Here is a 27,901-nt window from a genome sequence, read left to right on the forward strand (position 1 = left end):
GATGGCAGCACCCATGGGTGCTGGCTGGGTGTCAGTCAGGCGCGTGAACTCGCTGGTGCAGGAGGAGGTTGGAGCTGCGGCTGTAGCGGCGGCCGCAGTGGGCGCAGGGGAAGGGGCGCTCGCCGGCGTGCGCCCGCCGGTGCCGCAGCAGCGCCGAGCGATGCCGGAAACTGCGGTGACACTGGGGACAACGGTGAGGCCGCTCGCCCGTGTGCCGCCGGCAGTGCTCTACCAGGCTGGCTCGCTGGGCGAAGCGTTGCCCGCACTGCCCGCAGGCAAAGGGCCGCTGCCCGCCATGCGCCCGCCCGTGAGCCGCCAGCGCTGCCCGGCGCCCAAATAGCTGCCCGCACTGCCCGCAGGCAAAGGGCCGCTGCTCGCCGTGGGTGCCCGCGTGCGCCCGGAGATGCGCCCGCTGGGTGAAGCGTCGCCCGCACTGCCCGCAGGCGTGGGGCCGGGCGCCGGCGTGGCCCTGGCGATGTCGCAGGAGGTTGGCGCGGTCGGCGAAAGCCCGCGGGCACTCGGGGCAGGCGTGGGGCCGTTGGCCGGCATGGGCACTGCGGCGGTGCTGGGCCAGGTAGGCGCTTTGGGTGTAGGCGCGGGGACAGTCGGGGCAGCGGTGCGGACGCTCGCCGGTGTGCACCAGCTGGTGCCGCAGCAGCGTAGCGCTGAGGGCGAAGGCTTTGCCGCACTCACCGCAGGGGAAAGGGCGCTCGCCCGTGTGTGCCAGGCGGTGCCGGGCCAGGTGAGCCCGCTGGCGGAAGCGGCGCCCGCAGTCGCCACAGGCATGGGGCCGCTCGCCGGTGTGGGTCTGAGCGTGCCGGGCCAGCGTGGAGCGAAGGGCGAAGGCTTTGCCGCACTGCGGGCAGGGGTGCGGGCGCCCCATGCCGTGGGCGCCCTGGCAGTGTTGGGCAAGGTGGGCGCTCTGCCGGAAGCGCTGCCCGCACTCGGCGCAGGCAAAGGGACGCTCACCCGTGTGTGCCCGTTGATGGACCAGCAGCCCTGTGCTGCCGGCAAAAGCTTTGCCGCACTCGGCGCAGGCGAAGGGGCGCTCGCCCGTGTGCCCTCGCCGGTGCGTGGCCAGCGCCGCCCGGTCGCAGAAGCCACGGCCGCACTCGGCACAAGAGAAGGGGCGCTCGGCTCCGTGCAGCGCCTGGTGCCGTGTCAACGTGGCACTTGCCCCAAACCGCTTCCCACACGCCCCGCACTGGAAGGGACGGGCACCCGCTGCCGTGGCCTCACCGGTGGCCTCACTGTCGTGCCGGCTCGGCTTGGCGGTATCCTCCTCGTGCTGTTTCTGTGGGGCTGATTTGGTGCTGCCGGCATCCGCCGTGTCCTGGCATTGTGTCCCCAAATTGGTGCTGCTGGTGGCTGCCTCGTCCTGGCACCCTGGCGTTGGTTTGGAGCTGCCGGTGTCTGCCCAGTCCCGGTACTGTGTCCCCAAATCGGCACTGCTGGCGTCTGCCCAGTCCTGGCACGCCGGCATCGGTTTGGCACTGTGAGCACCCTCTTCATCCTGGCATTGCCACCCCGAATCGGCACTGCCAGTATCAGCCCTGGCCCAACACCGCAGCATCTTTTTGGCACTGCCAGTGCCTGCCCTGTCCTGGCTGCCTGGCGTCAGTTTGGCACTGGTGACATCTGCCACTGCCAGGTGTCGGCACGGTGGCCTCGAATTGGTGCTGCCGGTGTCCCCACTGTCCTGACACGCTGGCATCGATTCAGTGCTGCCAGCATCTGCCCCAGCCTGGCATCGTGGCCCCAAATCGGCGCTGCTGGTGTCCATCCCGTCCCGGCACCCTGGTGTGGTTTCGGTGCTGCCGGTGTCCTCCTGGGTCCCGTCTGCAGCGCAAGGAGAGAGGGGGTGAGCAGGCAGCACCCAAGGGGGTCACCCTGAGGCTGGGGTGTCCCCCCGAGCACCAGGGACGCCGGGACACCGGTGACGGGTGCTGGGCCCAGCTGACACCAGGGTCCCCGGTGATGGGGACAGATCCCCGGGGGCAGCCCGGTGCCGATGGGTCCCACTCCCCGGTGCCTTTCCCAGTCCCAGTCTGGTCCCCCGGTAACCGGCTTTCTGGCTCCCCGGTGCCAGGCCGGTACACCCATCCCCCTGCCGGTAACCGGGCCCCACAGCCCGGTACAGCCCCCTCCTCCCCGGTATTGGCCCCCCCTGCTGCCCGGTACCGACTCCTCTTGCACCAGCTCCCCCCACTCCCCAGTACTGGGTGCCCCCCACCACCGGCTTCACCCCAGTACCAGCTCCCCGGTCCCGGTATCCCCCGGTCCCGGTATCCCCCGTACCGACCCCCGGTCCCTGCTCCCTGGTCCCGGTATCCCCTGGTCCCGGTATCCCCCCCGTACCGATCCCTGGTCCCTGCTCCCAGCTCCCGGTATCCCCCGGTCCCGGTATCCCCCGTACCGACCCCCGGTCCCTGCTCCCCGGTCCCGGTATCCCCCGGTCCCGGTATCCCCCCCGTACCGACCCCCGGTCCCTGCTCCCCGGTCCCGGTGGCCCCCCCCGGTCCCGGTATCCCCCCCCGTACCGACCCCCGGTCCCTGCTCCCCGGTCCCGGTATCCCCCGGTCCCGGTATCCCCCCCGTACCGACCCCCGGTCCCTGCTCCCCGGTCCCGGTGGCCCCCCCCGGTCCCGGTATCCCCCCCCGTACCGACCCCCGGTCCCTGCTCCCCGGTCCCGGCCCCGCCCCCCCGGTCCCGGTGGCCCCCCCCGGTCCCGGCCGGGGCTGCGCTCGGCCCCGCCCCTCGGCGGTTCCGCTCCGGTCGTGACGGCGCCACCTGGCGGCCGCGGACCGCGCTGCACCGCGAGGACCCCCCCGGAACACGCGGGGGGGGGGGGCGGGGACGGGCGGGGACACGCGTGGGGACCCCTGCGGGGACAGGGAGCGGGGACACGCGTGGGGACAGGACGGGTGGGGGTGGGGGGTCCTACGAGGACGGGGACCGGTGGGAGGGACCCGTGGGGACAGCCGGCACCGCCACGGCACAACCGGCACCGTGCCGGGTCACGCGGCATGGCCCTGGCACACCTGGCACCACCACGGGACAGCCGGCACCGCCACGGCACAACCGGCACCGTGCCGGGTCACGCGGCATGGCCGTGGCACACCTGGCACCACCACGGGACAGCCGGCACCGCCACGGCACAACCGGCACCGTGCCGGGTCACGCGGCATGGCCGTGGCACACCTGGCACCACCACGGGACAGCCGGCACCGCCACGGCACAACCGGCACCGTGCCGGGTCACGCGGCATGGCCGTGGCACACCTGGCACCACCACGGGACAGCCGGCACCGCCACGGCACAACCGGCACCGTGCCGGGTCACGCGGCATGGCCGTGGCACACCTGGCACCACCACGGGACAGCCGGCACCGCCACGGGACACCCCGCACTGCCACGGGACACCCGGCACCACCACGGGACACGCGGCATGGCCATGGCACACCTGGCACCACAATGCGGCATGGCCCTGGCACACCTGGCACCACCACGGGACAGCCGGCACCACCACGGGACACCCCGCACTGCCACGGGACACCCGGCACCGCCACGGGACACGCGGCATGGCCATGGCACACCTGGCACCACCACGGGACAGCCGGTACCGCCACGGGACACCCCGCACTGCCACGGGACACCCGGCACCGCCACGGGACACGCGGCATGGCCATGGCACACCTGGCACCACAACGCGGCATGGCCCTGGCACACCTGGCACCACCACGGGACAGCCGGCACAGCCACGGGACAGCTACGGCGCGGCTGGCACCGCCACGGCACAGCTGCGGCACAGCCGGCAGGACTACAGGACACCTAGCACTGCAGTGGGACAGCTGGCTCAACCATGGCACAGCTGGCACTGCCACAGGACACCCGGTACGGCCATGGGACACCTGGCACAACCATGGCACACCAGGCACGGCTACGGGACACCCAGCACCACCACAGGATACCTGAGGCCACCATGGCACACCTGGCACCACCATGGGACGCCTGGCACCATCATGGGACAGCCAGCACCACCATGGCACACCCGGCACGACCACGGGACACTTGGCAACACCATGGTACAGGCAGTACAACCACGGCACAACCATGGGACACCGGGCAGAGCCACAGCACACCTGGTACCACCATAACAGATCTGACCCTACCACAGGACACCCACCACCACCACGGCACGTGCGGCTCTGCCACAGCCCCACCGCTGTTCCCACAGCCCTGCGCCCTCCCCGCGGCATTGGGTGCCCGGCTCCCACCGGGTGCGATAAGCCGGGTGCCGGCGGGTGGCCGGGGAGCTGTGGCCGGGGCTGGTGGGTGCTGATAGCACCCGGCTATTCCTGTGCGGCCAGAGCTGGCGTGGGGCCAGGCACCCGCCTCGGGGCCACCCGGCTCTCCCGTGGGTGCTGGGATGGGCAGAGGTGCACCCTGGTGTGGGCTGACACCAGGGATGTGGCAGGCATGGGGACACCCCAGTGATGGGGACACCACGGGCACTGCCATGGGTGTACCCTGGACACCGGCATCTGTTGAGTGTGGCCATGGGGACACCCTGGGCATGGGGACACCGTGGGCACGGGGACACCCTGGACATTGCCATGGGCACACCATGGGCACGGGGACACCGTGGGCACGGGGACACCCTGGACATTGCCAAGGGGACACCCCGGGCATGGGGACACTGTGGGCATGGGGACACCCCAGACACTGCCATGGGTGCACCCCGGGCATGGGGACACCCCGGGCACTGCCATGGGGACACCCCTGGCGTGGCATGGGGACACTCATCCCTTGGTCTCCCCGAGACCCCACATGCCACCCAGCACCCACCCCCCCCCCCAACCAGGCAGCACCCTTGGGCCCCCTCCACGGGGCCTTCCTGCGCCGAGACCCCGGGGACACTGGGGTCTTTGCCAGCACCCGTTGGGGTCTGTCACTGGCGGTGCCCATCTCCAGCCAAGCTTTGGGGTGCAGGGAGGGAGCCGCTGGGTGCTCGGGGGCCCCTTTGAGGCCCGTCCCCGGGGCGAGGGTGCATCCGGCAACCCCCCCACCACCACCCCGCCCCACATCCTGCAGGATTTATCAGTGGGGACACCCACTGGGGACAGCTCTTGGACACAGCAGGGACAATGTACGGCAACATCGAGTCCAGCCAGGCCAGGCAGGGGCAAATGTGGGTGCTGGAGCCCGGCAGCGGGGAAGGTAGGGAGCACCCCGGGGTGCTGGTTGGGGTGGGGGCCAGCCCAGCAGTCCTGCTGTCCCTAATGCACACCCCATGTCACTTTTGGGGTCTCACAGTGCTGGGGGGAATCCCCTGTGTCTGTCCCCGGTGCCCGAGGGGGGTTCCAAGGGTGGGTGGTGGCACCCAAGGGAGGTGCCCCCACCCCTGGTGTCTGAGGAGGGGGGTTCCCCAGGATGGACTGCGGCACCAGGGAGGGATCCCCATCTCCATCCCTGGTGCCCAATGGGGGTCCCTGAGGCAAGTGGTGGCACCTAGAAAGGGATCCCCAGTCCCCGGTGCCCAAGAGGGGTCCCCAGGGTGGATGGTGGCACCGAAGGGGACCCCCATGTCCATCCCTGGTCACTGAGGGGTGTCCCCAGGGTGCGCAGTGGCACTGAGAGGGATCCCCATTTCTGTGCCTGCTGTCCAAGGGGGTCCCTGGGGCAGTTGGTGACCCCCAGGGGAGACTCTCCCACCCCCCAGCGTCCCCAGGGCAGACGGTGGCACTGAAGGGGACCCCCATTTCCAACCTCGGTGCCCGAGGGGAATCCCTGGGGAGGTCGGAGACACCTAGGGGGGGTGGGGGATCCCCCACCCCTGGTGCCCAATGGGGGGGTCCCCAGGGAAGTGGCACCCGGGGGGGGGAATCCCCCACCCTCATGCTCGAGGGGAGTCCCCAGGGATCATGGTGGCACTGGGAGGGGGAGATCCCCCACAAGTGCCGTCACCGCTGCCCCCTCCCCAGCCTGCAGCGACCTGTGCCCCGCAGAGGAGAACCCCTATGAGCCCCTGGACCCCCCCATCGCCGTGCCAAGCCAGAAGCACGTGACCGACCCCCCAGGTACGGCATGGGCAAGGTCAAGAGCACCGCCGGCAGAACAAAACCACACTGCGGTTAAAGCTGGTGCCACCCGGCTCTGCCTGAACCAGGGGCCGGTTGTCACTCACCCACCCTCCCCAGCATCAGGGTGCTGGTCCAGGGAGAAGCTGGTGCTGGTGGGCACCGTGGCCCTGGGGGTCTCGGTGCTGATGAACGTGCTCTTCCTCACCGTCGGCTCGCGGCACGGTGAGTAGCGGAGCTCCGCAGGGCTCAGGGGAGCCCCCTTCCACCTGGGGAGACGATGCCGGGGCTGCTGGGGAGGCAGAGTTAAGGTTATCAGGGTGTTGGGGGTCTCCACGGGGGATCTGAGTGCTCAGCGCCCCTCAACACCCACTCCCACCCCTGTCGCGGCAACAGCTCTGGGACACCCCGTGCCCTGCAGTGACGGGGTGACCTGTGTGTGTCCCCATGTCCGTCCCGTCCCCCCCCCCCCAGTTGCAGCCCTGACGGCGGCGCTGGAGGCAGAGAAGGCGAAGGCGCTGCCGAACGTGGGTGCGTGTCTACACCGCGTGTCCCCCGCCTCCCCTCCCTTTCCGTGGTGACACCCACGGATGTGTCCCCAATCCCCGTGTGTCCCCAATCCCCGTGAGTCCTCCCCCCCCCCTCCCCGGTTCACCGGGAACCTCTCCGCAGCCTCCCGGTCCTTCCTGCTGTACAACGAAGACCACCGCAAGTGCGTGGAGGCCAGCGGGCAACAGCTGACGGCGACGGCGTGCCGGCCTGAGGCCACGGCACAACGGTTCCAGTGGTTAGACGGGGGCCGGCTATGGGTCTGGGGGAGCCAGCGCTGCGTTACGGCGACCCGCGGGCAAAACCTGGCCCTCGTGAGGCTGGAGCCGTGCCGGGACAACGGCACGCTGCAGCGCTGGGAGTGCCGCGACGGTGGGCTGTTGGCGCTCGCCGGCTACGATCTCTACTTCAATTACGGCAACAACCGGCAGGACACGGTGATGCTCTACACCGGGGACCGCGAGTGGAGCCGCTGGGTCGTCCACGGGAGCAAGGATGATGTCTGTTCCCGTTCCTGTCAGTCCCAGCACCTTTATCCCAAATATTTAGGGCTTTGCCTAACGCTACGCTGGCTGAAGTTCAGCCCTAACCTGGCATGGATACAGCTTAAGCTAAGCTCAAACAGGGCCCTAAACCCGACCTAACCCTACATTTAGGGTGACTTAGGTGACTTAACCTAACCCTAACTGAGCCCAAACTTTAATGGGGTCCTAACCCTGACACAGACTTAACCCTAAATATGCGCATCTTAACTTAACCCTAAGTGAGGTCAAACCTCAGTGGGGTCTTAACCCAGCTCAGACCCTAAATGTATGTGACTTTACCTAACCTAAGTTAGCCCAAACCCCAATAAGCCTAACCTAGCCCTAACCCTAAATGTAAAGGATCTAAATTAATCCTAAACTAGCTCTAATCCCAGCAGGGCCCTAACCCTAACCCAGCCATAGCCCTAAATATCTAGGATTTACTTAAGCTAACCCTAATTTAGGCCAAACTTCAGCATGGTCCTAACCCCAACCCAGTTGTAACCTTAAACATACAGGACTCCAGCTAAACCCAAACCCCAACGGGACCCTAACTCGGTTATAACCCTAAATATATAGGATTTAACCTAATCCTGACCCAGTCTAAACCCCAATGGGACCCCAACCCAGTCCTAACCCTAAATATATAGGATTTAACCCAAACCCCAGCAGGGCTCTAACCCTATCCCAGCCGTAACGCTAACCCAGGGGGGATGGTCGGCACCTCTCACAGCCGGGGTCGCGTCTCCGGCCAGGGTTGTCCCCAGTTTATGGGGTGTCGCAGCCCCAGCTGGGGGGTGACCCCCGCCTTTTCTGTGTGTGTGTCCCCCCCCCAGGCTGTCCCCCTTGCTCCAAAGGCTGGACCTATTTCGGGAACTCCTGCTATTTCTACTCCAAGACAGCGAGTTCCTGGGAGAACGCCCAGCGCTTCTGCTCGGTCCTGGGCACGAAGCTCCTGGAGGTGGACAGCCCCGAGGAGAAGGTGAGGGGGGATGGATCCAGGCATCCAGGAAAGGGGGGGGGGGGGGGGGGGGGGGTACTGGGGGGGTACTCAGGTCCTACCTGCCACCGGGACCTGCTGTCCCCTGAGGGTGGGCAAGGGGTCGGGGGGGGGGGGGGGGGGGGCTCTGCCATGGGGCGACGCTGCCTTTGCCCCCAGGATCACGTCCGGACCATGCTCCAAAGCTCCTCCTGGCTTGGCATCAGGGATGAGGAGGTCGAGGGCACCTGGAAGCGGGCGAACGGGACTATCCTGCCCCGGGAAAGCAGGTACGGGGACAAGGGGACGGAGGCTTGGGGATGCAGGGGGACACCCCTAAGCTGTCCTGATCCCCCTTCCTCGTCGCAGCTTGTGGCACAGGAACGAGCCCAACGGCGGGCACCAGGAGAACTGCGCAGCGGTGAGGGAGGACGGCGAGTGGTACGACTTCCCTTGCACGAGTCAACTCCCCTGGGTGTGCGAGGGACACCCCTGAGCGTGCAACGGACACCCTAAAAGCCCCCCTGCCCCCCCCCCCAGCACCTGCCACCCCCTTTTGGGTGGCTCCCCTGCCCCCCAGCCCCTCTCCGCTTGCCACATCCAACCTGCAGCGCTCTGGGATGCAGCCCCGACCTTCAGCACACCCGTTCGGGGTCCACGGATTGATCTCCGGGGAAAATTTGGGGTACGGGGTGGAGCCGGGCATCCCTGCAGAGCAATAAACACGTGTGCAGAGTGAGGCCCTGCTCCGGTGACGCGGGGTGGGGGGTTACATGGGATGGGGGACCCCCGCTGACCTGGGGTGGATGGGTGCGGGATGGTTCCCGGCTCTGGGTTCGAGGGTCACCCGGCGGAGCAGTGGTGGTTTGCGGGGTGATGCCACGTGGAGGATGGGGGGTGAGGGGGGGGGTCTTGGGCCCCCAGGCTCTCCACAATCTCCCGTGATCCCTTCAATTACTCTTCAGGCTCCCCAAAATACTCCCCAGACCCCCAAATAGCCCCCAGGGCTCCCCCAAATACCCCCCAGACCTCCTTTAATATCTCCCTGACTCCCAAATAACTCCCCGGGCCCCCCCAAATACCCTCCAGACCTCCCTAAATACTTCCCAGACCCCCAAACACTCCAAGGCTCCCCCAAATACCTCCCAGACACCCCCCCCAAATACCCTCCAGACCCCTCCAAATACCCCCTAGACCTCCAAATAACCCCCAGGGCTCCCCCAATTACCCCCCAGGACACACAAATACCCCCCCAGAACCCCCTAAATCCCCCTCTAGACCCCCAAATACCCCCAGACACCCCCCCTAAAAACTCCCCAGACCTCCCTTAAATACTCCCCAGACCCCATATACCCCCTAGGACCCTCCAAATACCCTCCGGACCCCCCAGCTCCCCCCAAACATCTCCCAGACACCCCCCCCCTTAAATACCCTCCAGACCTCCCCAATATCCCCCAGATCCCCCCAGACACCCCCCCCCAAATACCCTCCAGACCCCTCCAAATACCCCCTAGACCTCCAAATAACCCCCAGGGCTCCCCCAATTACCCCCCAGGACACCCAAATACCCCCCCAGAACCCCCTAAATCCCCCTCTAGACCCCCAAATACCTCCAGACACCCCCCCTAAATACTCCCCAGACTCCGTATACCCCCTAGGACCCTCCAAATACCCTCCAGACCCCCCAACTCCCCCCAGACACCTCCCAGACACACCTCTCCTTAAATACCCTCCAGACCTCCCCAATATCCCCCAGACCCCCCCCCAAATACCCCCCCCAAATACACCCCCCTCACACTGCGGCCGCGGGCCCAGGGCGGGGCGGGGGGACCCGGGAGGTATCCCTCCCCCCGGGGGGGGGTCCCCGCTCTGGGGTGTGGGGGGGGTCCTCCCGATTCGGGGGGGGGGGGTGTGTCTCGGTCCCGGGTTGGGGGGGGGGGTGTCCCCGTGGTTCCGGACTACAGCTCCCGGCAGCGCTGCCGGCGGCATCCCAGGAATTCGCGCCGCGGGATGGCGGCGCCGCCGCTCCAGGCCCCGCCGCGCTGAGGGGACGGGGACGGCCTGAGGGGACCGGGCCGGGGCTGAGGGAACCGAACCGGACTGAGGGGACCGGGACGGGCTTGAAGGGGACCTGGACGGGCCAAGGGAGCCGGGCAGGGCCGAGGGGGAGGCCCCCAGCGGTGTGAGGAGACCCCGGTGAGGGGGAGCGGGGCGGGCGATGGCGGAGCCGCTGCTGCGGCGGACCTTCTCCCGCCTGAGGGGCCGCGACCGCCCGCGCGGGAAGAAGTCGGACGCCAAGGACAGAGGTACGGACACCCCCCACCCCCCCACCCCCGAGGAAAGGGACACCCCCCCCCCCCATCAATCTGGGGTCCCTCCTGCCCCCCCCCCAAAGGGACACCCCCCGAGAAGGGATCCCCCAACCCAAGGAAGGGACCCCCTGAGGAAGCGACCCCCATCACCCTGGGGTCCCTCCTGCCCCCCCCCCCCCCCCCCCCCCCGAGGAAGGGACTCCCCATCACTCTGGGTCCCTCCTATCCCCTCCCAAGGAAGGGACCCCATCACCCCGGGGTTCTGCCCCCCAAGGAAGGCCCCCCCCCCATCACCCCAGGTCCCTCTGTGCCGTGTAGGAGTTGGGGGTTCCCCTCTGACCCTCCCCGGGGTCTCTCCCCTGGGATCCCTCCTGCCCCCCTCCCCCCCCCAAAAAGGGACCCCCTCCCCAGGAAGGGACACTCCCATCACCCCAGGGTCCCTTCTAGCCCCCGAGGAAGGGACTCCCATCACCCTGGGGTCCCTCCTGCCCCCTCAGGAAGAGATCCCCCTCCCAGAAGGGTCCCCTGTCCCCCCAGGAAGGGCCCCCCCCTTGTCCCCAGGGCCCCTCCTGCCCCCCCAAGGAAGGGACCCCCCCCCAGGAAGGGTCCCCGATCACCCCAGGGTCCTGTTGCCCCAGCAAGGTGCCCCCTCCCAAAATGTCCCCATTTCCCCCCCTGCCCACCAAGGAAGGGGCCCCCATCATCCCAGCTCCCTCTGTGCCCTACAGGAATCGGGATGTCCCCCCTCTCCAGGTCCCTCCTGCCCCCACCCCACATTTCTGGGGGTGTCAAGCTCCCGTGGAGCTGGGGGAGCCCCACAGCGAGCCATGGCCATGGCATCATGGGGGGGGGGGGGGCATCCTGGGGGTCTGTGGGGGGCACCCTGCTGTGGGTGCAGGGGGATTGGGGGTGCACAAGGCAGGGGAGTTGGGGTGCACAAGGCAGAAGGGTGCAGGGGAGGTTGGGGTGCACAGGTTGGAAGGATGTAGACAACCTGGGGAGGGAGGCACAAATGAACCCGGGGGGGGGTGCAGGGAATTTGGGGTGCACTATTGGGGGGACCACCCCTGTGTGAGTGAGCCAGGGGGTGCAGGGGGGCAGGACCCTGCCTTGCGGCACAGAGCCAGGGGACACGGGTAGAGACACCCCTGTCCCCACTGGGGTGCAGTCCTGTCCTCATTGGGGTGCAGAGGGGTCCGGCCGTGCTCCCCCCCGCCGGGGCTCCCCCTGTCCGCGCCGGGGCGGTGGGAGCGCGGCCGCGGGTCCGGCCAGCAGTAAACAACCGGAAATCCCGCTTGGCAAGGGGCTGCGTGCAGCTGCCTGCGCCTGCCCGCCGCCCCGGCAGAGCCGGCACGGGGAAGGGGGGGGGTCCCGTCCAGGACAGCAATGGATTCAGGGTGAGGACGGTGGGTGGCCTGGCAAGATGCTTTAGGGTGGTGGGGAGGATGAGAGAGAGGTCCCCATGTTCCCGGTGGGCTCCCCATTGGCGTTTTGGGGAAACCCCCCCCCCCTGCACTCAGCCCAACTCTTTTCCTTTCCTCCCGCAGAGCATCCCCCGCCGAGCCCCGATTCTCCGGTGGACCCCGAGGCGGCATCAGTGGAGCCGGTGCCGGCAGCATCCCGCAAGCAGAACTGGGCCCGTTTCTCCTGTGGCGGCCGCGACGAGAGGCGGCCGCTGCCTCCCAAAGCCTCCCTGGATTCGGTGGATGCTGGCGAGCCGGACCCTGCCACCAGCAGCCCCCCGTCCGGCATCGAGCTGCCCGGTGAGGAAGACGTGGAGCCAGCGGAGGAAGCTGAGGCGGTGAATGGCTCTGGGGAGCTGGGTGGTCCCGGTAGGAGCCCCGGGCACGGCGCCTACCTACAGAGCTTGGAGCGGAGCAGCCGACACTGGGTGCTGTCATCGGTGAAGGGACCAGGGCTGGATGAGCCGGGCGGCGGAGCCGAGGCAGATGCCGGCGCTGCCGGCAGCGAGGGCGAGATCTGGTACAACCCCATCCCCGAAGATGAGGACCCCCAGCCTAGGAGCTCCTGGAAGACGTGGAGCGGAGGGAGCCGCGATGCCGAGAGGAGCCGTGGTGGGGAGTCACCCCCGAAGTCGGGTAGGGAAGACCCGCCCCGGGGCGGTTTGGGGACAGCGGAGAGCTCCGGACCCCGCAGCGGCATGGCCCCGGCGCTGCCCACGGCTGGCCGAGAGGAGCCAGGAGCCAGCAGGACCCAGGCTTGCGGTGAGGGGCGGCACGCGGCTATGGGTCGGGGAGAGGTGGGACAGCGCTGGCCCCCAGTTCCCCACAGCTCTTGTCCTCCTGTCACCGCTCCAGGAGGTCCCCTGGACCCCACGGTCCTGTCTCCATCCGCAGCACCCTGTGGTCTTTGTCCTTTCGCTGTCCGCCATGACGTTTCCTGGACCCTGTGGTCCCCAAACCTGATGGTCCCTGTCCCCTGTGTCCCCTGGACCCCATGGTCCCTGTCCCCTAGGACAGGATCATCCCGATCCCGTGGTCCCCATCCCTTCCCTGTCCCCAGGCCAGTGGTTCCTGTCCCTTCCCAGTCTCCCTGGACAGTGGCCTTCGAAGCTCACAGTCCCCGTCCCCAAGGATGTCTCCTGGACCCCACAGTCCCCATCCCTTCCCCATCCCTTCCCCATCCCCCAGGATAGTGGCCCCAGGACCCCACAGCCCCTGTCCCCACCCCAAGGGAGTGTCCCCCAGACCCTGCAGTCCCCATCCCCTCTCCGTCCCCCAGGACAGTGTCCCCAGGACCCCACAGTCCCCGTCCCTTCCCCTTCTCCCAGGACATCGTCCCCCAGACCCCACACTCCCCATCCCCTGCCCGTCCCCCAGGACAGTGTCCCCCAGACCCTATAGTCCCCGTCCCCTCCCTGTCCCCCAGAACAGCGTCCCCCAGACCCCACCGCTGCCACGCCATCCCACAGGACCCTCCCTCCACCCCACAGCAGTTTCCAGGGAGCAGCCCCTGTCCCACCCAGGCTTCCCAGTAACCCCCCCCAGGCACCCGCTCACCCCCTTTTTCCCCCTGCAGGGAAGATGCCGATCCCATGTGTGAGCTCGGGGACGGGGCTGACCACCCCCTCGCCCCCCACCAGCCCCAAGAAGGGCCGTTCGCTCAACAAGGTGAAGTCCCCAGGTACCGTTCGTCGCCTCTCCATGAAGATGAAGAAGCTGCCGGAGCTACGGAGGAAGCTGAGCCTACGCAACCCCCGGCCCCGGGGCCAAGAGGGTGGCACCTCGCCCTCCGAAACCCGCAAAGAATCCAGCAACGTCATCAGCCGCTACCACCTAGACAGCAGCGTGGCTTCACGGCCGGGGCTGCCGCGAGCCAAAGCGGCCGGCAAAGGCGGCTACTTGAGCGACGGCGACTCCCCGGAGCTGCCGGCTAAAGCCGGGGCGCGTGCCGAACCGGAGGATGGGGAAAACGGGCTGGACGTGGGCGCTTTCCGCCCCTACAGCTGTGGGGAGACGCCGCCGCGGTGCGGGCAGCACATCTCGGGGCTGGTGAGCGTTCACCTCCACGGCGTGCGGGACCTGAAGCCGCCGCGGGCCGAAGCCCGGGAGGTTTTCTGCGTGTTGCAGGTGGACGCGGCCAACCGGGCTCGCACGGCTTTGCTGCCCTGCAAGACAGCGTTCCTTGGCCTCAACCATACCTTCAACCTGGAGCTGGAGGGTGCCCGGCACCTCAAGGTGATCGTCTTCTCCTGGGATCCCACCTCCTGCCGCAACCGTCTCTGCTGCCACGGCACCGTGGTCCTGCCCCACATCTTCAGAGGTACGGCCGGGTGGTGGGGTCGGTTTGGGGTTTGGTAACTCGGCACCTCATTGACGGCACCGCTCGGCTTCACAGGTTGCCGGGCCCAGCAGCTGGCGGTGCGGCTGCAACCGCGAGGCGTCCTCTACTCCAAATTCACCTTGGTGGAGCAATGGGACAGTCCCGGTGAGCGGGAACCCCGTGTCTTTGGCGTGGAGCTGGGTCAGCTGGTGGAGAGGGAGAAGACGGCCACCAAGGTGCCCCTGCTCATCCAGAAATGCGTGGCCGAGATAGAGAAACGAGGGCTGAAGGTGAGCGGGGGACTTACGGTGACGGCTATGGGGGCGGTTGGTGGATGAACACCCCCCCCAAACCGTGGTGATGGTGTCCCTGTTGGCAGGTGGTGGGGTTGTACCGGCTCTGCGGCTCGGCCGCCGTCAAGAAGGAGCTTCGCGACGCCTTTGAGAGGGACAGCGCAGCCGTGACGCTCTCGGAGCAGCTCTACCCCGACATCAACGTCATCACTGGTGGGTGCTCGTCCCGGGGGGGGGGGTGCCCCCGCAGTTCCCTGTGCATCCCATGGCGCCACGCTGATGTCCCCACCGCGTCCTCTCGCCTGCAGGGATCCTCAAGGATTACCTGCGGGAGCTGCCCACGCCGCTTATCACCCCCACGCTCTACCACGTCGTACTGGAGGCCATGGCTAAACGACCCCCCCGGGCACCCCCAGGAGAGCGGGACGCTGTCACCCTGCTTGATTGCCTGCCCGACGTCGAGAAGGTGGGTGCCCAGCACCGAAAAGGGCGTACCCAGCCGCGGGCAAGGGATTGGGGGGGGGCGATCCCATTGCCACTCAGTCCCAGGGTCTCCCCCATCCTGAGTCACCGCTGCGGACGGTCCTTATTTATCGACCTGTGGCACATGCAACGGGGCACAGCTCGGTGTCACCTCTCTCCTCAGGACCCCCCCAAGTGGGTTTTTTTTGGGGGGGGGGGGGTGTTTCACATCCCCCCAGTATCTAAGCATTTATTTCCACCTCCGCATTCACTGTGTTACTCGACCCCGGCGGTGACATCAGGGACTGTCTGCAGCCAAATCCCCTTGGGGCGATTCCCCTCCGCTCTGTTTCGGGGGGTAGTGTGTGTGGTGTGGGATAACGGGGTGGCATTAGAGGACGTCCCCCACTGAGGTCACCTCGTCCCCCAGGCCACGCTGACGCGGCTCCTGGACCACCTCAGCCTGGTGGCCTCCTTCCACGACTTCAACCGCATGAACTCGCAGAACATCGCCGTCTGCTTCGGACCCGTCCTGCTCACCCAGAACCAGGAGCTCCGGCGTTCCGGCACCGGTACCGGCACCGGCAACCGCAGTTACGCCCACTGCGAGGACATCGCCAGCGCCGTTGACTTCAAGAGGCACATCGAGGTGCTGCACTACCTGCTGCAGGCCTGGCCGGGTGAGTGGGGTGGGGAAAATGTGCACACACACACCACAAATTGGGGGGGGGCCCTCTTTGCACAGCTACCGCCTGGGCCCCCATCGGTGGCAGCTGATTTGGGGGTCTGTGACACCCCCCGCCATGTGCCACCGTCCCCAGCAGCTGCTCCAGGGATCCGTAACCCCCATGCGGCTGTTCTTGGGGGGGCCCCCCCCTCCCCAGCCCAGAAGGGATCTGTGATACCCCCCCCTCCATGGCTTCCCTGTGGGCCCCCGTCCCCAGCAGTTGCTCCAGGGGTCCGTGACCCCCATATGGCTGCTCCTGGGGGGCCCCCGCACCCTAGAAGGGGTCTGTGGTCCCCCTGTGGCTTCCCCATGGACCACCGTCCCCAGCAACTGTGCCAGGGGTCCGTGACACCCCCCTCACCCCCCCCCAACATTGCTGCCGTGGCCCCCCCCCCCCCCCCCATTCCCGGTGGCTGGACCGTGAGCCGCCGCCCCCCCCATCTCCAGCGAAAGGTCTGGGGTCCCCCCGACTTTTCTTGTGGCTGCTCCGTGGCCGCAGCCCCACACATCTGCCCCCCCCTGCCCCCCATCCAGCAGCTCTCCTGGGCTCCCCTCAGCAAAAGGTCTGGAGTTCCACCACCCCCCCCCCCCCCCCAGTTTTTCCAGCAGCCAGTCCATGACGCCCCCCCCCCCATCCAACAGCTCTCGTGGGGTCCCCCTACTTCTTGCTGCTCTGTGCCCCCCACCATCTCCAGTACTGGGGTGTCATCCCCCCCCATTCCCAGCAAAAGCTCTGTGTATGTCCGTGTCCCCATTTTCCCAACCCCCCAACACCAACAAACCTCCCGGTGACCGCCCCCCCCCCCCCCCCCCCCCCGGCTTTACCGCTCTCTCTGCAGCCCCCCGCTCGGCCCTGGCCCCCCAACTTTGGGAGGGGGCGCAGCCCGGTTGCCCGCAGCAGCAACGGGGGCCACCGCTGCGACTGGACCTGCTGGAGAGCGCAGTGGTGGCCCGTCACCGTCCCCGAGGACCGGAGAGCCCCCCCAGCAACCGCTACGCCGGCGACTGGAGCATCTGCGACCACCAATTCCTACTGGTACCCGGCCCGGCCGGCGACGCCAACTACGACGAGGTGGCGGCCGGTGAGACCGGGGTGCCGGCGCGGCGGTCCCCGCACCGGCGGACCATCTTCGTGGCCGATTTCGCCCTGGGCGAGGAGCCCGAGGCGCCCTTCGGCCCCCGCCTCAATCTCAAGGACTTCGACGCGCTCATCCTCGACCTCGAGCGGGAGCTCGCCAAGCAGATCAACGTCTGCCTGTGAGACCGGTGCCAACGCCGGTACCGGTGCCGATACCGGTGACAATGCCGACACCGGTACCGATGCCAATACCGGTGACAGTGACAACACCGGTGCCAATGTCGACAGCAGTACCAATGCTGATTCCGATACCGGTGACAGTGACAACACTGGTGCCAATGTCGACACCAGTACCGATGCTGATGCCAAAACCGGTGCCGATGCTGATACCGATGCCGATGCCGACACCGGTGCGAGAGCGACCAAAAAAGCAGCACTTGCCTCTAGTTGCCTTCGATTTGCACAGCGCCGAGCAGGAGGGACCCCGACGGCGAGGGTCATGCCGCTTTCGGTGAGCGGGACGAAAGGGGCAGGGGGGGCTCCCCCCAAAACAGCCCTGGCTCCGGTTTCTGACCCCCCCCACGGTGTTTTTTTTTTGGGGGGGGGGGGTGGGGGGGGCAGAGGAGGGACGCAGGGCTCGGTGCCTCTTGCTCGGCTTTTTTTTTTTTTATTTTATATGGCCAAATTTTGCCCTCAAGTGCCTGTTCGCCCCCTTCCCCCTTCCCTGGTGCCCCCCCCCCCAAACACCCCCCCCCCCCAGTATTAGGAAAATATCGACAAGGGTCCATGACCTCCATCGCTCAGGCTGGGGCGGCGGGGGTGGGGGGGCTTCCCCCCCCCCCCCCCCACGCTCCCCCACACCCCCTTCCCCGCTCCATGTGCACCCCAAAGAGGGCGTGGGGGCTCCCTCCTGCCCAGCCTGGGTGGCAGCAGGCTCCCCCACCCTCACTGGGGCCCCCCCCCCCCATTTTCTAGCTCCCCCCCCCCCCCCCCAAGGCGAGGGGGGGGGATGCTGCCGGTACGGGAGCGCTGAGCTTTATTTATTACTCGAGCTTCGTGTGCGTGTGTGTGCAGGGACGGCCGGCGGACGCCGTCACCGCAGCCTGCAACAACCCCCCACCTTTCTACCCCCACAAAATAAACCCACTGCCAGTGTTACAGTGAAGGGGGGGGGGGGGGCTCCCCAAAATACCGCCCCCCCCCTCCCCAAAACCAGCCTTGCTCAGTATTAGCCTTAAAGGAACCAGCTGAATGTGAAACCACCGGCCCAGCCGGGCTGAGCCACCAGTGTTAAAGTGCCCGGGAGGGGGTGCAGGTGGGCTGGGGTGACAAAGCTGTCGTGTCGTCCCCCCCACCCCACCACCCCGGGGTGGCCTGCCACCCCTCCCCACCCCCCCCTCGCCCTGCCACCGCCTTGTCACCATCACCAGCAATAAATGACACGAGCTGCACTTGCCACCGGGCTTTGTGCGTGTGTTGGCGCGACACCATCTTGACAAAAAGGGAGGGGGGGGGTGGGTGTCACAGTCCCCAAAAATGTCACTTAGGGTGTCCCCGGGGTGTTGGCACCCAAATCGATGGCACAGGACGGCGGGTGAGGGCACACGGTGCTGCTTTATTGCCGGGGGGACATGGCTGTCCCCTGGGATGGGGAGGGGGGCGCAGCACCAGTGTCACCCAAAAAAGCCACCCCTTTCCTCTGTCCCCCTCGCCGCTGGGGACACAGCCGGGACATTTTGGGGACACTGTCCCTAGACCGAGATGGAGCCATCGCGGAAGTCGGTCTTGCCGATGAGGGCGTTGATGAGGACGGGGTGGCCTTGGCGGCACGCATCCTGCGCAGCGCGGAGGACGGCGTCCAGCCTCTCGCAGTCCGGGCGACCCACCACGAAGCCTTTGCCACCCAGAGCTTCGGCCACCGCGTGGTAGTCTGTAGGGAGGGGACAGTGGTGGTGGCCCTGTCACCTTCACAGGAATGGCTTGATATTGGGGTGATACAGGGCCACCGGGCATGGCTTGATACAGGGTGACACTGGGCTACCGAGCTCCGTGCTCCCCGAGGTGACACGGTGCCACCAGGCATGGCCTGGCCCAGGGTGACGCGGTGCCACCAGGCATGGCCTGATCTGGGGTGACCTGGTGCCACCAGGCATGGCCTGCTCCAGGGTGACATGGTGCCACCAGACATGGCCTGGCCCAGGGTGACGCGGTGCCACCAGGCATGGCCTGATCTGGGGTGACCTGGTGCCACCAGGCATGGCCTGCTCCAGGGTGACACGGTGCCACCAGACATGGCCTGGCCCAGGGTGATGGTGCCACCAGGCATGGCCTGATCTGGAGTGACACGGTGCCACCAGGCATGGCCTGATCTGGGGTGACCTGGTGCCACTAGGCATGGCCTGCTCCAGGTGACACAGTGCCACCAGGCATGGCCCGATCCTCCCAAGGGTGACACGGGACCACCACTCCAATCCTCCCTGGAGGTGACATGGCCATTGACTGTGGCCTGATGGTCCCCAAAGTGACTTAATGCCACCAGGCATGGCCTGATCCTTCCCAGAGTGATGTGGTGACACCTGGTACGGCTCCTTCTACCCCAGGGTGACACAGTGCCACTGGGCATGGCTCAATCCAAGGTGACATGATGCCATCAGGCGTGGCTTGATCCTCCCCAGAGGGACGTGGTGACACCCAACACGGTTCGATCTACCCCAGGGTGACACAGTGCCGCGGGGCATGACTCAATCCAGAGTGACATGATGCCACCAGGCACAGCTTGATCCACCCCAAGGTGTCATGATGCCACCAGGCACGGCTCAATCCACCCTAGGATGACATGGGGTCACCTGGGTGTCCCCAAATCTGGGAACAAAACGGGGGACACAGTGCTCACCCAGGTACTCAAGGCCACACGCCACGTTGCTGCCCAGCAAAGCCACTTGCTCCCGGGCAATCTGGCTCCAGCACGCGTCGTTGCCCACCAGCGCAATGACAGGCGTCTGTAGGGGACAAAGCACGGGGCCACCGTGCCCCGGTGACACCCTGGGATGGGGACAAGACCCCATTTCCCCCCCCACCCCACCCCATTTTTGGCGCCATCTGACCTTGTGCCGCACGAAAGTGTCGAACTCCATCAAGCTGTAGCCCAGCGAGCCGTCACCGTAGAGGACCCAAACCTGGCGCCGGGGAGGGGACAAACACCGTGAGGCCATGCGGGTGGCACGGTAGCCGCCGTCCCCCAGGCCACCGCATCCCCGTACCTCCGCGTCGGGACGGCAGAGCTTGGCGCCGAGCGCGAACCCTCCACCGACTCCCAACGTGCCAAAAGCTCCTGCGGAGACAACAGCCGGTGGCGTCACCCGTGTGTGTCCCCCTTATGGTGACAGCGTGACCGGGGCAGGGGGGGGGGGGGGTGTCCTTACCAGGGTCCAGCCAGGCGAGGGGACGTCGGGGACGGACCGATGTAGGCGGCGGTGCCCACAAAGTCCCCCCCGTCGGCTACGAGGAGGCTCTCGGGGGGCAGCAGCGCATCCAGGCGGTGCAGCAGGTCCAGGGGGTTCAGGTGTTGCGGGGTGGGGGTCGCTGCCTTCTCCCTGTTGGGGGGGGGAGACCCCACCCCCGGCAAGGAAGAGATGGGTGGGATCCCCCAAGGAATGGGGATGGGCCCCCCCCCCCCTCCCCCCAAGTTGGAAATGGGCTGGGATCCCCCAAGGACTGGGAACGGGGAGCCCCCCCAAATCAGAAAGGGGCCGGGATCCCCCCCCCCCCCCCCAAAACAGGCCAAGGTCCCTCCCCCTCCCTGTCCCCATCCCCGTCCCAGTCCCTGTCCCCATCCCTGTCCCTGAGCCTGTCGCTGTCCCCGTTCCCATCCCCATCCTGTCCCCATCCCTGTCCCTGAGCCTGTCGCTGTCCCCGTTCCCATCCCCATCCCTGTCCCCATCCCTGTCCCTGAGCCTGTCGCTGTCCCCGTTCCCATCCCCATCCCTGTCCCCATCCCTGTCCCTGAGCCTGTCGCTGTCCCCGTTCCCATCCCCATCCCTGTCCCCATCCCTGTCCCTGAGCCTGTCGCTGTCCCCGTTCCCATCCCCATCCCTGTCCCTGAGCCTGTCGCTGTCCCCGTTCCCATCCCCATCCCTGTCCCCATCCCTGTCCCTGAGCCTGTCGCTGTCCCCGTTCCCATCCCCATCCCTGTCCCCATCCCTGTCCCTGAGCCTGTCGCTGTCCCCGTTCCCATCCCCATCCCTGTCCCCATCCCTGTCCCTGAGCCTGTCGCTGTCCCCGTTCCCATCCCCATCCCTGTCCCTGAGCCTGTCACTGTCCCCGTTCCCATTCCCATCCCTGTCCCCATCCCCATGCCTGTCCCCGTCCCCATCCCAGTCCCTGAGCCTCTCCCTGTCCCCGTTTCCATGCCTTTCCCTGTCCCCATGCCCATCCCCGTGCCTGTCCCCATCTCTGTGCCTGTCCCTGTCCCTGAGCCTGTCCCCATTCCTGTCCCTGTCCCCACACCTGTCCCCATGCCTGTCCCCATCTCCGTGCCTGTGCCTGTCCCCATCTCTGCGCCTTTCCCTGTCCCTGTGCTTGCCCCCATCCTCATGCCCGTCCCTGTCCCCATGCCTGTCACTGCCCCTGAGCCTGTCCCCATCTCCGTCCCCGCACCTGCGCCCATCCCTGTCCCCATCTCTGTGCCTGTTCCCGTCCCCATGCCTACCGCTGTCCCCATGCCTGTCCCCATCTCCGTAACTGTCCCTGTCCCTGAGCCTGTCCCCACGTCCGTCCCTGTCCCCACGCCTGTGCCCAGCCCTGTCCCCATCCCCTCCCCTGTCCCCAGCCCTGTCTCTGTCCTTTTCCCCAGCCCTGTCCCCAGCCCCGTCCCCTCCCCTGTCCCCAGCCCTGTCTCTGTCCTTGTCCCCGTCCCCTCCCCTGTCCCCAGCCCTGTCTCTGTCCTTGTCCCCAGCCCTGTCCCCATCCCCTCCCCTGTCCCCAAGCCCTGTCTCTGTCCTTGTCCCCGTCCCTGACCCCATCCCCTCCCCTGTCCCCAGCCCTGTCTCTGTCCTTGTCCCCATCCCTGTCCCCATCCCCTCCCCTGTCCCCAGCCCTGTCTCTGTCCTTGTCCCCATCCCTGTCCCCATCTCCTCCCCTGTCCCCAGCCCTCTGTCCTTGTCCCCATCCCTGTCCCCATCTCCTCCCCTGTCCCCAGCCCTGTCTCTGTCCTTGTCCCCATCCCTGTCCCCAGCCCCTCCCCTGTCCCCAGCCCTGTCCCCAGCCCTGTCTCTGTCCTTGTCCCCAGCCCTGTCCCCAGCCCCTCCCCTGTCCCCAGCCCTGTCTCTGTCCTTGTCCCCATCCCCGTCCCCATCCCCTCCCCTGTCCCCAGCCCTGTCTCTGTCCTTGTCCCCATCCCCGTCCCCATCCCCTCCCCTGTCCCCAGCCCCGTCTCTGTCCTTGTCCCCGTCCCGCCGGCGCTCACCGGTTAGCCTGCTCCTTTTTCCGATCGGCCTCGCGCAGCCCCTCCACCCAGTCCTTGGGGCAGGCGTAGCCCCGCAGGCTCCGTGCCAACCGCACCACGAAGGAGGCGGCGTCACCTGCCGAGAACGCCCAACTCATCACACCCCACGCGGCCCATTTCAGGCGGGGGGTGGGGGGCCAGGGCAGGGGCTGGCGGGGCGGGGCGGGGTGGGGGGACGGGGGGACGTGTGTCTCACCTTGCACGGCGAGTCGGGGTTTCCAGAAGACGTCGGAATTGCGGAGGAGCTGCGCCCGGTCCCGGTTAACGGCCACGATGGCGGCGCGGCGACCGAAAAGGCGCCCGTAGGAGAGGCGAAAATCACAGACGGCACCTTGGGGACACGCACAGGGTGTCAGGATGGGGACGGGGACGCAGCGGGTGTCCCCCACCACCACCACCCCAATCCCGGTACCTGCCAGCAGCACCAGGTCAGCATCGCGGAGGGCGTCGCGGCGGTTCTGGCGCAGGAGGAGGGGGCTGCCGGGGGGGAGAAGCCCCCGCGCCGCACCCCCCAGGTAGCAGGGAATGCCCAGGGCCTCCAGCGCCGCGCTGTGGGTAGGCGGGCATCAGCATGCACCAAAAACAGCTCGGTTGGGCCCCAAAACGGCTCGGTTTGGCCCCAAAACGGCTCAGTTTGGCCCCAAAACGGCTCAGTTTGGCCCCAAAACCAGCTCGGTCAGGGTCCCAAAACTGGCTCAGTCAGGGCCCCAAAAATTGGCTCAGCTGAGCCCAAAAACTCACTCAGTCAGGCCCAAATCTGGCTTATCTGTCCCCAAAGTGGCTGATCCATCCCCAAAACGGCTCAGCCGTCCCTAAACCTACTCACCTGTCCCCAAACTGGCTGATCCATCCCCAAAGCAGCTCATCTGACCCCAAACCACTCATCTGTCCCCACACCGCCTCGTCTGACCCCAAATTGGCTGATCTGTCCCCAAAGCCAGCTCAGCCGTCCCCAAACCATCTCACCAGACCCCAAATTGGCTGATCCGTCCCCAAACACGGCTCAACTGTCCCCAAACCGGTTCATCCATCCCCAAACCGGCTCAGCAGCCCCCAAATTGGCTCCACCGTCCCCGGACCGGTTCACCTGTCCCCAAACCAGTTCACCCGTCCCCGAAGCGTCTCACCGCAGCTCCTCGGCCGGCGTGGGCGGCAGCATGGCCTGGCTGCCCACCAGCACCAGCGGCTTCGTGGCCCGGCTCACCAGCTCCACGCACCGCTGCACCTGTGACCCAAAACCGCCTCGATCAGCCCCAAAACCGGCTCGGTCGGGCATCAAAAACCAGCTCAGTCAGCCCCCAAATCAGCCCTATTTGGGCACCAAAAACTAGCTCAGTCAGCCCCAAAACCGGCTCGGTTGGGCACCAAACCTGGCAGGGTTAGCCCCAAAACCCTGTCGAACCCCAAAATTGGCTCACCTGAGCCCCAAAACCAGCTCAGTTGGGTCCCAAAACCAGCCCAGTTGGGCCCCAAAACCGGCTCAGTTATCCCCAAAAACCAGTTCAGTTGAGTCCCAAAACTGGCTCAACTAATCCCCAAAACTGGCTCCACTGAGCCCCAAAACTGGCTCAGTCAGCCCCAAAAACCAGCCCAGCTGAGCCCCAATACCAGCCCAGCTGAGCTTCCGAACTGGCTCAGCCGATCCCCAAAAATCAGCTCTGCCAAGCCCCAAAACTGGCTCAGTCAGCCCCAAAAACTGGCTCAGCTGAGCCCCAAAACCAGCTTAGTCGGGCCTCAAAACCCAGCTCAGCAGAGCCCCAAAACTGGCTCAACTGAGCCCTAAAATCAGCCCAGCTTAGCCCCAGAACTGGCTCAGCTAAGCCCCGAAACCAGCTGATTTAACCCCAAAACCCAGCTCTGCCGTACCCCAAACCTGCCTCAGCCAGCCCCCAAACCCATCCCAGTCCCCCCAAAACCCACCTCAGCCGATCCCAAACCCATCCCACCCTGTATCTCCCCCCCTCCCCCACGATGCCCCCATCCACAGACACCCCAAAACCCTCAATCCGGGGGGGGTGGGGGGGTGTCCCCCCAAAACCCACCTCGTCCTCGGTGGCCAGAGGCACCTGCACAGGCAACGGGGACGCGTCCCGAGGCTCCCAGGCACCCGCAAAGAGGTTACGGATGTAGTTTTGGAGGTACCTACCGGCGTGGGGGGGGGATGGATATTGGGGTGCTGGGACCCCTTGGGGGTGCCAGCAGCACCCTAGGGTGCTGGGGAGTTGGGGGGGGGGGGGGTGGTGCTGCTTACCACTGCACCATCTTCCCCCGCAGCCCCCGGCCGCTCTTGGTGCCACCGATCTCCTTCTCCACCATGTGGAAGGGGTAGAGCACGTCGATGGGGAGCTCCACGAAGACGGGTCCTACGGGATCGGGGTGGGGGGAGACTCCGATGTCACCCCAAAACCGCTTTCTGGGGCTAAAACCCCCGATTCAAACAGCGGCACCCCAAAACGCCGCTGCAAACCGCACCGGGGTGACCTGTGGCGGGGAAAAAACCCGCCGCCCAAACGCCCTGGGGGTGTTTTTGGGGTGTCCCCCCTCTTTTTTTACCGGGGGTCCCCGACTGCGCGGTGGCGATGGCTTTGCGGAGTGCGGGGACGATGTCACGGACGGCGCGCACCGAGACGCAGGCTTTGCAGAGCGTCTTGAAGAGAGAGAGCTGGTCGATGTCCTGCAGCGCTCCCCGACCCTGCGGAGACGAGAAAAATGAGCCTCGAACCCCCAAAAATGGGGGAAACCCCCCCCCAAAAATGGGGACGAGAGGGGAGCTTTTTTGGTCCCCCCACCTTCTGCAGCGAGGCGGCTGCTCCCCCGATGAGCAGCACCGGTGACTCGGCCATCTGAGCGTTCTTGATGGCTGTCACCGCGTTGGTGACGCCGGGACCGGCGGTGACGGCGGCGACGCCGATGCGACCTACGGGGAAATGGGGTGTGGGGGGGTGTGGGTGGAAGGGGGTCCCTCTGCACCCCAATTTTTGGCTGGGCGTTCAGGGCACGCTCGGTGGCTCATCTCGTTGGCACCCAAGCGGCTGAATTAGCTCCGGGGGGGGGAAAAAATAGGGACAAAACCCACCATGGAAGGACCCCGGACACCCACAAAGTCTTTGAACCCTTCTTGGCTCGACCGGGACCCCACCAAGCTGGGACACCCCAAAACCCTCCATCCATTGGGGCAGGAGAAGGTGCTGGCCATGGGGTCACCTTCTCCTCATCCCGTCCTCACCGGAGCCGCCAAATTATCTCCGGAGGGATAAACGGGGACAAAACTCACCATGGAAGGACCCCGGACACCCACAAAGTCTTTGAACTCCTCTCAGGTCAACCAGGACCCCACCAAGCTGGGACACCCCAAAACCCTCCGTCCATTGGGGCAGGAGAAGGTGCTGGCCATGGGATCCCCCTCCGTATCCGCACCCGAGAGCCTGGAGACGGCATCGGCGGCGAAGACGGCGGTGGCCTCGTGCCGGGTGTCCACCACGCGGATGCCCACCTTCTCGCTGGCCACCAGGACGGGCGAGATGTGGCCGCCAGCCAGGGCGAAGAGGAAGCGGACGCCGTGTGCCTTCAGCACCTCCGCCACCAGCTCACCGCCATGCCGGGGGCTTCGGGGATCCACCTGCAACGGCGAAGAGTTCACCGGGAGGACGCGCGCGGTGTCACCATCCCTTTGCCGAGCCACCGGCCGGGAGCGCTTCAAAACCAGGCGTTTTTCGGCAAAACCGCGGCGTTCTCACCCGTTTCGTCCTACCTTATGCCAGAGCTGGTAGAGGAGCCCCAAGCGATACGCCACCCCCAGCAGCGCCGCCGCCAGCACCGCCAGGAGCCCGGCACAGGCGCAACCGATGCCGGCAAGGAGATCCATGGGGATGCCGGTGTGCCGGGAGCTGGAAAACGTTGCCGGGATGGAGGGGAAAAAAAAAACAACCCCAAACCAAACCCCAAAAACCCCATGAGATGGGGTTGCACCGAGCGGGGATGTGCCGAAACCACCACGGCGGCACGGCACGGTGCCACCGGTCCCAAACCTGGGATGGCCCCGGGATGGTGGCGGTGAATTGAACCCAGATTAACCGAGCCCGGTTTAACTGAACGCAATGAACTGAACCTGGTTTAATCGAACCCAGTTTAACCGAGCCCGGTTTAATTGAGCCCAGTGAATTGAACCCGGTTTAATCGAACCCGGGGATTTGAACCCGGTTTAATCGAACCCAATGAATTGAACCTGGTTACGCTGAATCCGGTTTAACTGAACCCAGTTTAATCGAACCTGATGACCTGAACCCGGTTTAATTGAACCTGGTTCACTGAACCCAGTTTAATTGAACCTGGTTTAATGAACCCAGTGAACCCAGCTTAACTGAACCCAGTGAATTGAACCCAGTTTAAATGAACCCAGCTTAACTGAACCCAGCTTAACTGAACCCAGTGAATTGAACCCAGTTTAACTGAACCCGGTTTAAATTAACCTAGCTTAACTGAACCCAGTGAATTGAACCCAGTTTAACTGAACCCGGTTTAAATGAACCCAGCTTAACTGAACCCAGTGAATTGAACCCAGTTTAACTGAACCCGGTTTAAATGAAGCCAGTGAATTGAACCCAGTTTAATTGAACCCGGTTTAATGAACCCAGTGAACCCAGTTTAACTGAATGCAGTGAACTGAACCCAGTTTAACTGAACCCAGCTTAAATGAACCCAGCTTAACTGAACCCAGTGAATTGAACCCAGTTTAACTGAACCCGGTTTAAATGAACCCAGCTTAACTGAACCCAGTGAATTGAACCCAGTTTAACTGAACCCAGTGAATTGGACCTGGTTTAAATGAACCCAGTTTAACTGAACCCGATTCATTGAACCCACTTTGATCGAACCCGATTCATTGAACCCGGTTTAACCAAACCCGGTTTAACTGAACCTGGTGATTTGAACCCAGTTGAATCGAACCCAAGGAATTGAATCCGGTGAATTGAACCCAGTTTAATTAAACCCAGTACCACTTCTCCGGCTCAGCCCCGGCGCCAGCCCAAACCCAGCTCATTTGCATAATTACCACCTAACGAAGGCGGCGGCCCGGCGTCAGTCTGCTGCAATTCTTGGCGCGGGCGTAAAGACCTGAGGGGAAGAGGCGGATGATACCCAACCCGTCCTAATTTCCCCCAAAATACGCACGGTTTTAGCCACTTCCCGCACCCGGAGCGGATTCAGACGCCGGATTTTTTTTCCTCGAACCCCAATTTCCCCCTTTTTGGGCTTAAAAAAAAGGCGGGTGGGCGTCGCAGCTCGCCGGCGGCAGATGCAAGAGGGAAATGGGGCAAAAAAAGGCTCAAACTGGGCAAAATAGTCCCATTTTGGGGGCGGTTTTGGGGTTCGGTGTGTGTCGTCCCCCTCCCACCCGGGATGGTGGTACCTGCTGGGTGACGGCGAGGTGACGACGGGTCCCTGTGACCAAGGGGACAAGCTCAGTCCTGGTTTTCTACCCCGTTTTGGCTGCTCCGCTGGTTCCTTGTCCCCTCTGTCCCCATGGCCACCCAATTGTCCCTCCATCCCCGTGGCCACCCTTGTCCCAGTTGCCCCCCCCCGGTGTCCCCCCTGTCCCGGGTGTCCCCCCC

The 27,901-nt window shown here is 65.9% G+C and overlaps 3 protein-coding genes across 3 annotated transcripts; 1 reads left to right on the plus strand and 2 right to left on the minus strand.

Annotated features, from left to right (window-relative positions):
- Positions 1–31: 31 nt before the first annotated feature.
- LOC143171709 (uncharacterized) lies at positions 32–1,801 on the minus strand. Its single transcript, XM_076360730.1, has one exon. It carries the CDS (start codon positions 1,781–1,783, stop codon positions 32–34), a length of 1,752 nt encoding a protein of 583 aa, XP_076216845.1. The 5' UTR covers positions 1,784–1,801.
- Positions 1,802–10,182: 8,381 nt separating this feature from the next.
- Positions 10,183–17,338, plus strand: SYDE1 (synapse defective Rho GTPase activating protein 1). Its single transcript, XM_076360751.1, has 8 exons — positions 10,183–10,437; positions 11,991–12,668; positions 13,483–14,226; positions 14,302–14,516; positions 14,606–14,732; positions 14,828–14,985; positions 15,412–15,661; positions 16,548–17,338. The coding sequence occupies exons 1-8, from the start codon at positions 10,350–10,352 to the stop codon at positions 16,967–16,969; spliced, it is 2,682 nt and encodes an 893-aa protein (XP_076216866.1). The 5' UTR covers positions 10,183–10,349; the 3' UTR covers positions 16,970–17,338.
- Positions 17,339–18,381: 1,043 nt separating this feature from the next.
- Positions 18,382–27,824, minus strand: HACL2 (2-hydroxyacyl-CoA lyase 2). The gene is given in 18 exon segments (XM_076360787.1): positions 18,382–18,716; positions 19,680–19,785; positions 19,891–19,962; positions 20,047–20,117; positions 20,209–20,245; positions 20,247–20,379; positions 22,251–22,365; positions 22,486–22,620; positions 22,702–22,838; positions 23,417–23,514; positions 24,332–24,431; positions 24,541–24,652; positions 24,843–24,981; positions 25,079–25,206; positions 25,707–25,908; positions 26,041–26,176; positions 27,343–27,404; positions 27,700–27,824. Coding segments are annotated over 16 exon segments (1,878 nt in total). The 5' UTR covers positions 26,155–26,176; positions 27,343–27,404; positions 27,700–27,824; the 3' UTR covers positions 18,382–18,537.
- Between the last annotated feature and the right edge of the window lie 77 nt (positions 27,825–27,901).

The sequence above is a fragment of the Aptenodytes patagonicus genome, chromosome 30 (genome assembly GCF_965638725.1).
Source record: "Aptenodytes patagonicus chromosome 30, bAptPat1.pri.cur, whole genome shotgun sequence".
In the NCBI taxonomy this organism is placed as follows: domain Eukaryota; kingdom Metazoa; phylum Chordata; class Aves; order Sphenisciformes; family Spheniscidae; genus Aptenodytes; species Aptenodytes patagonicus.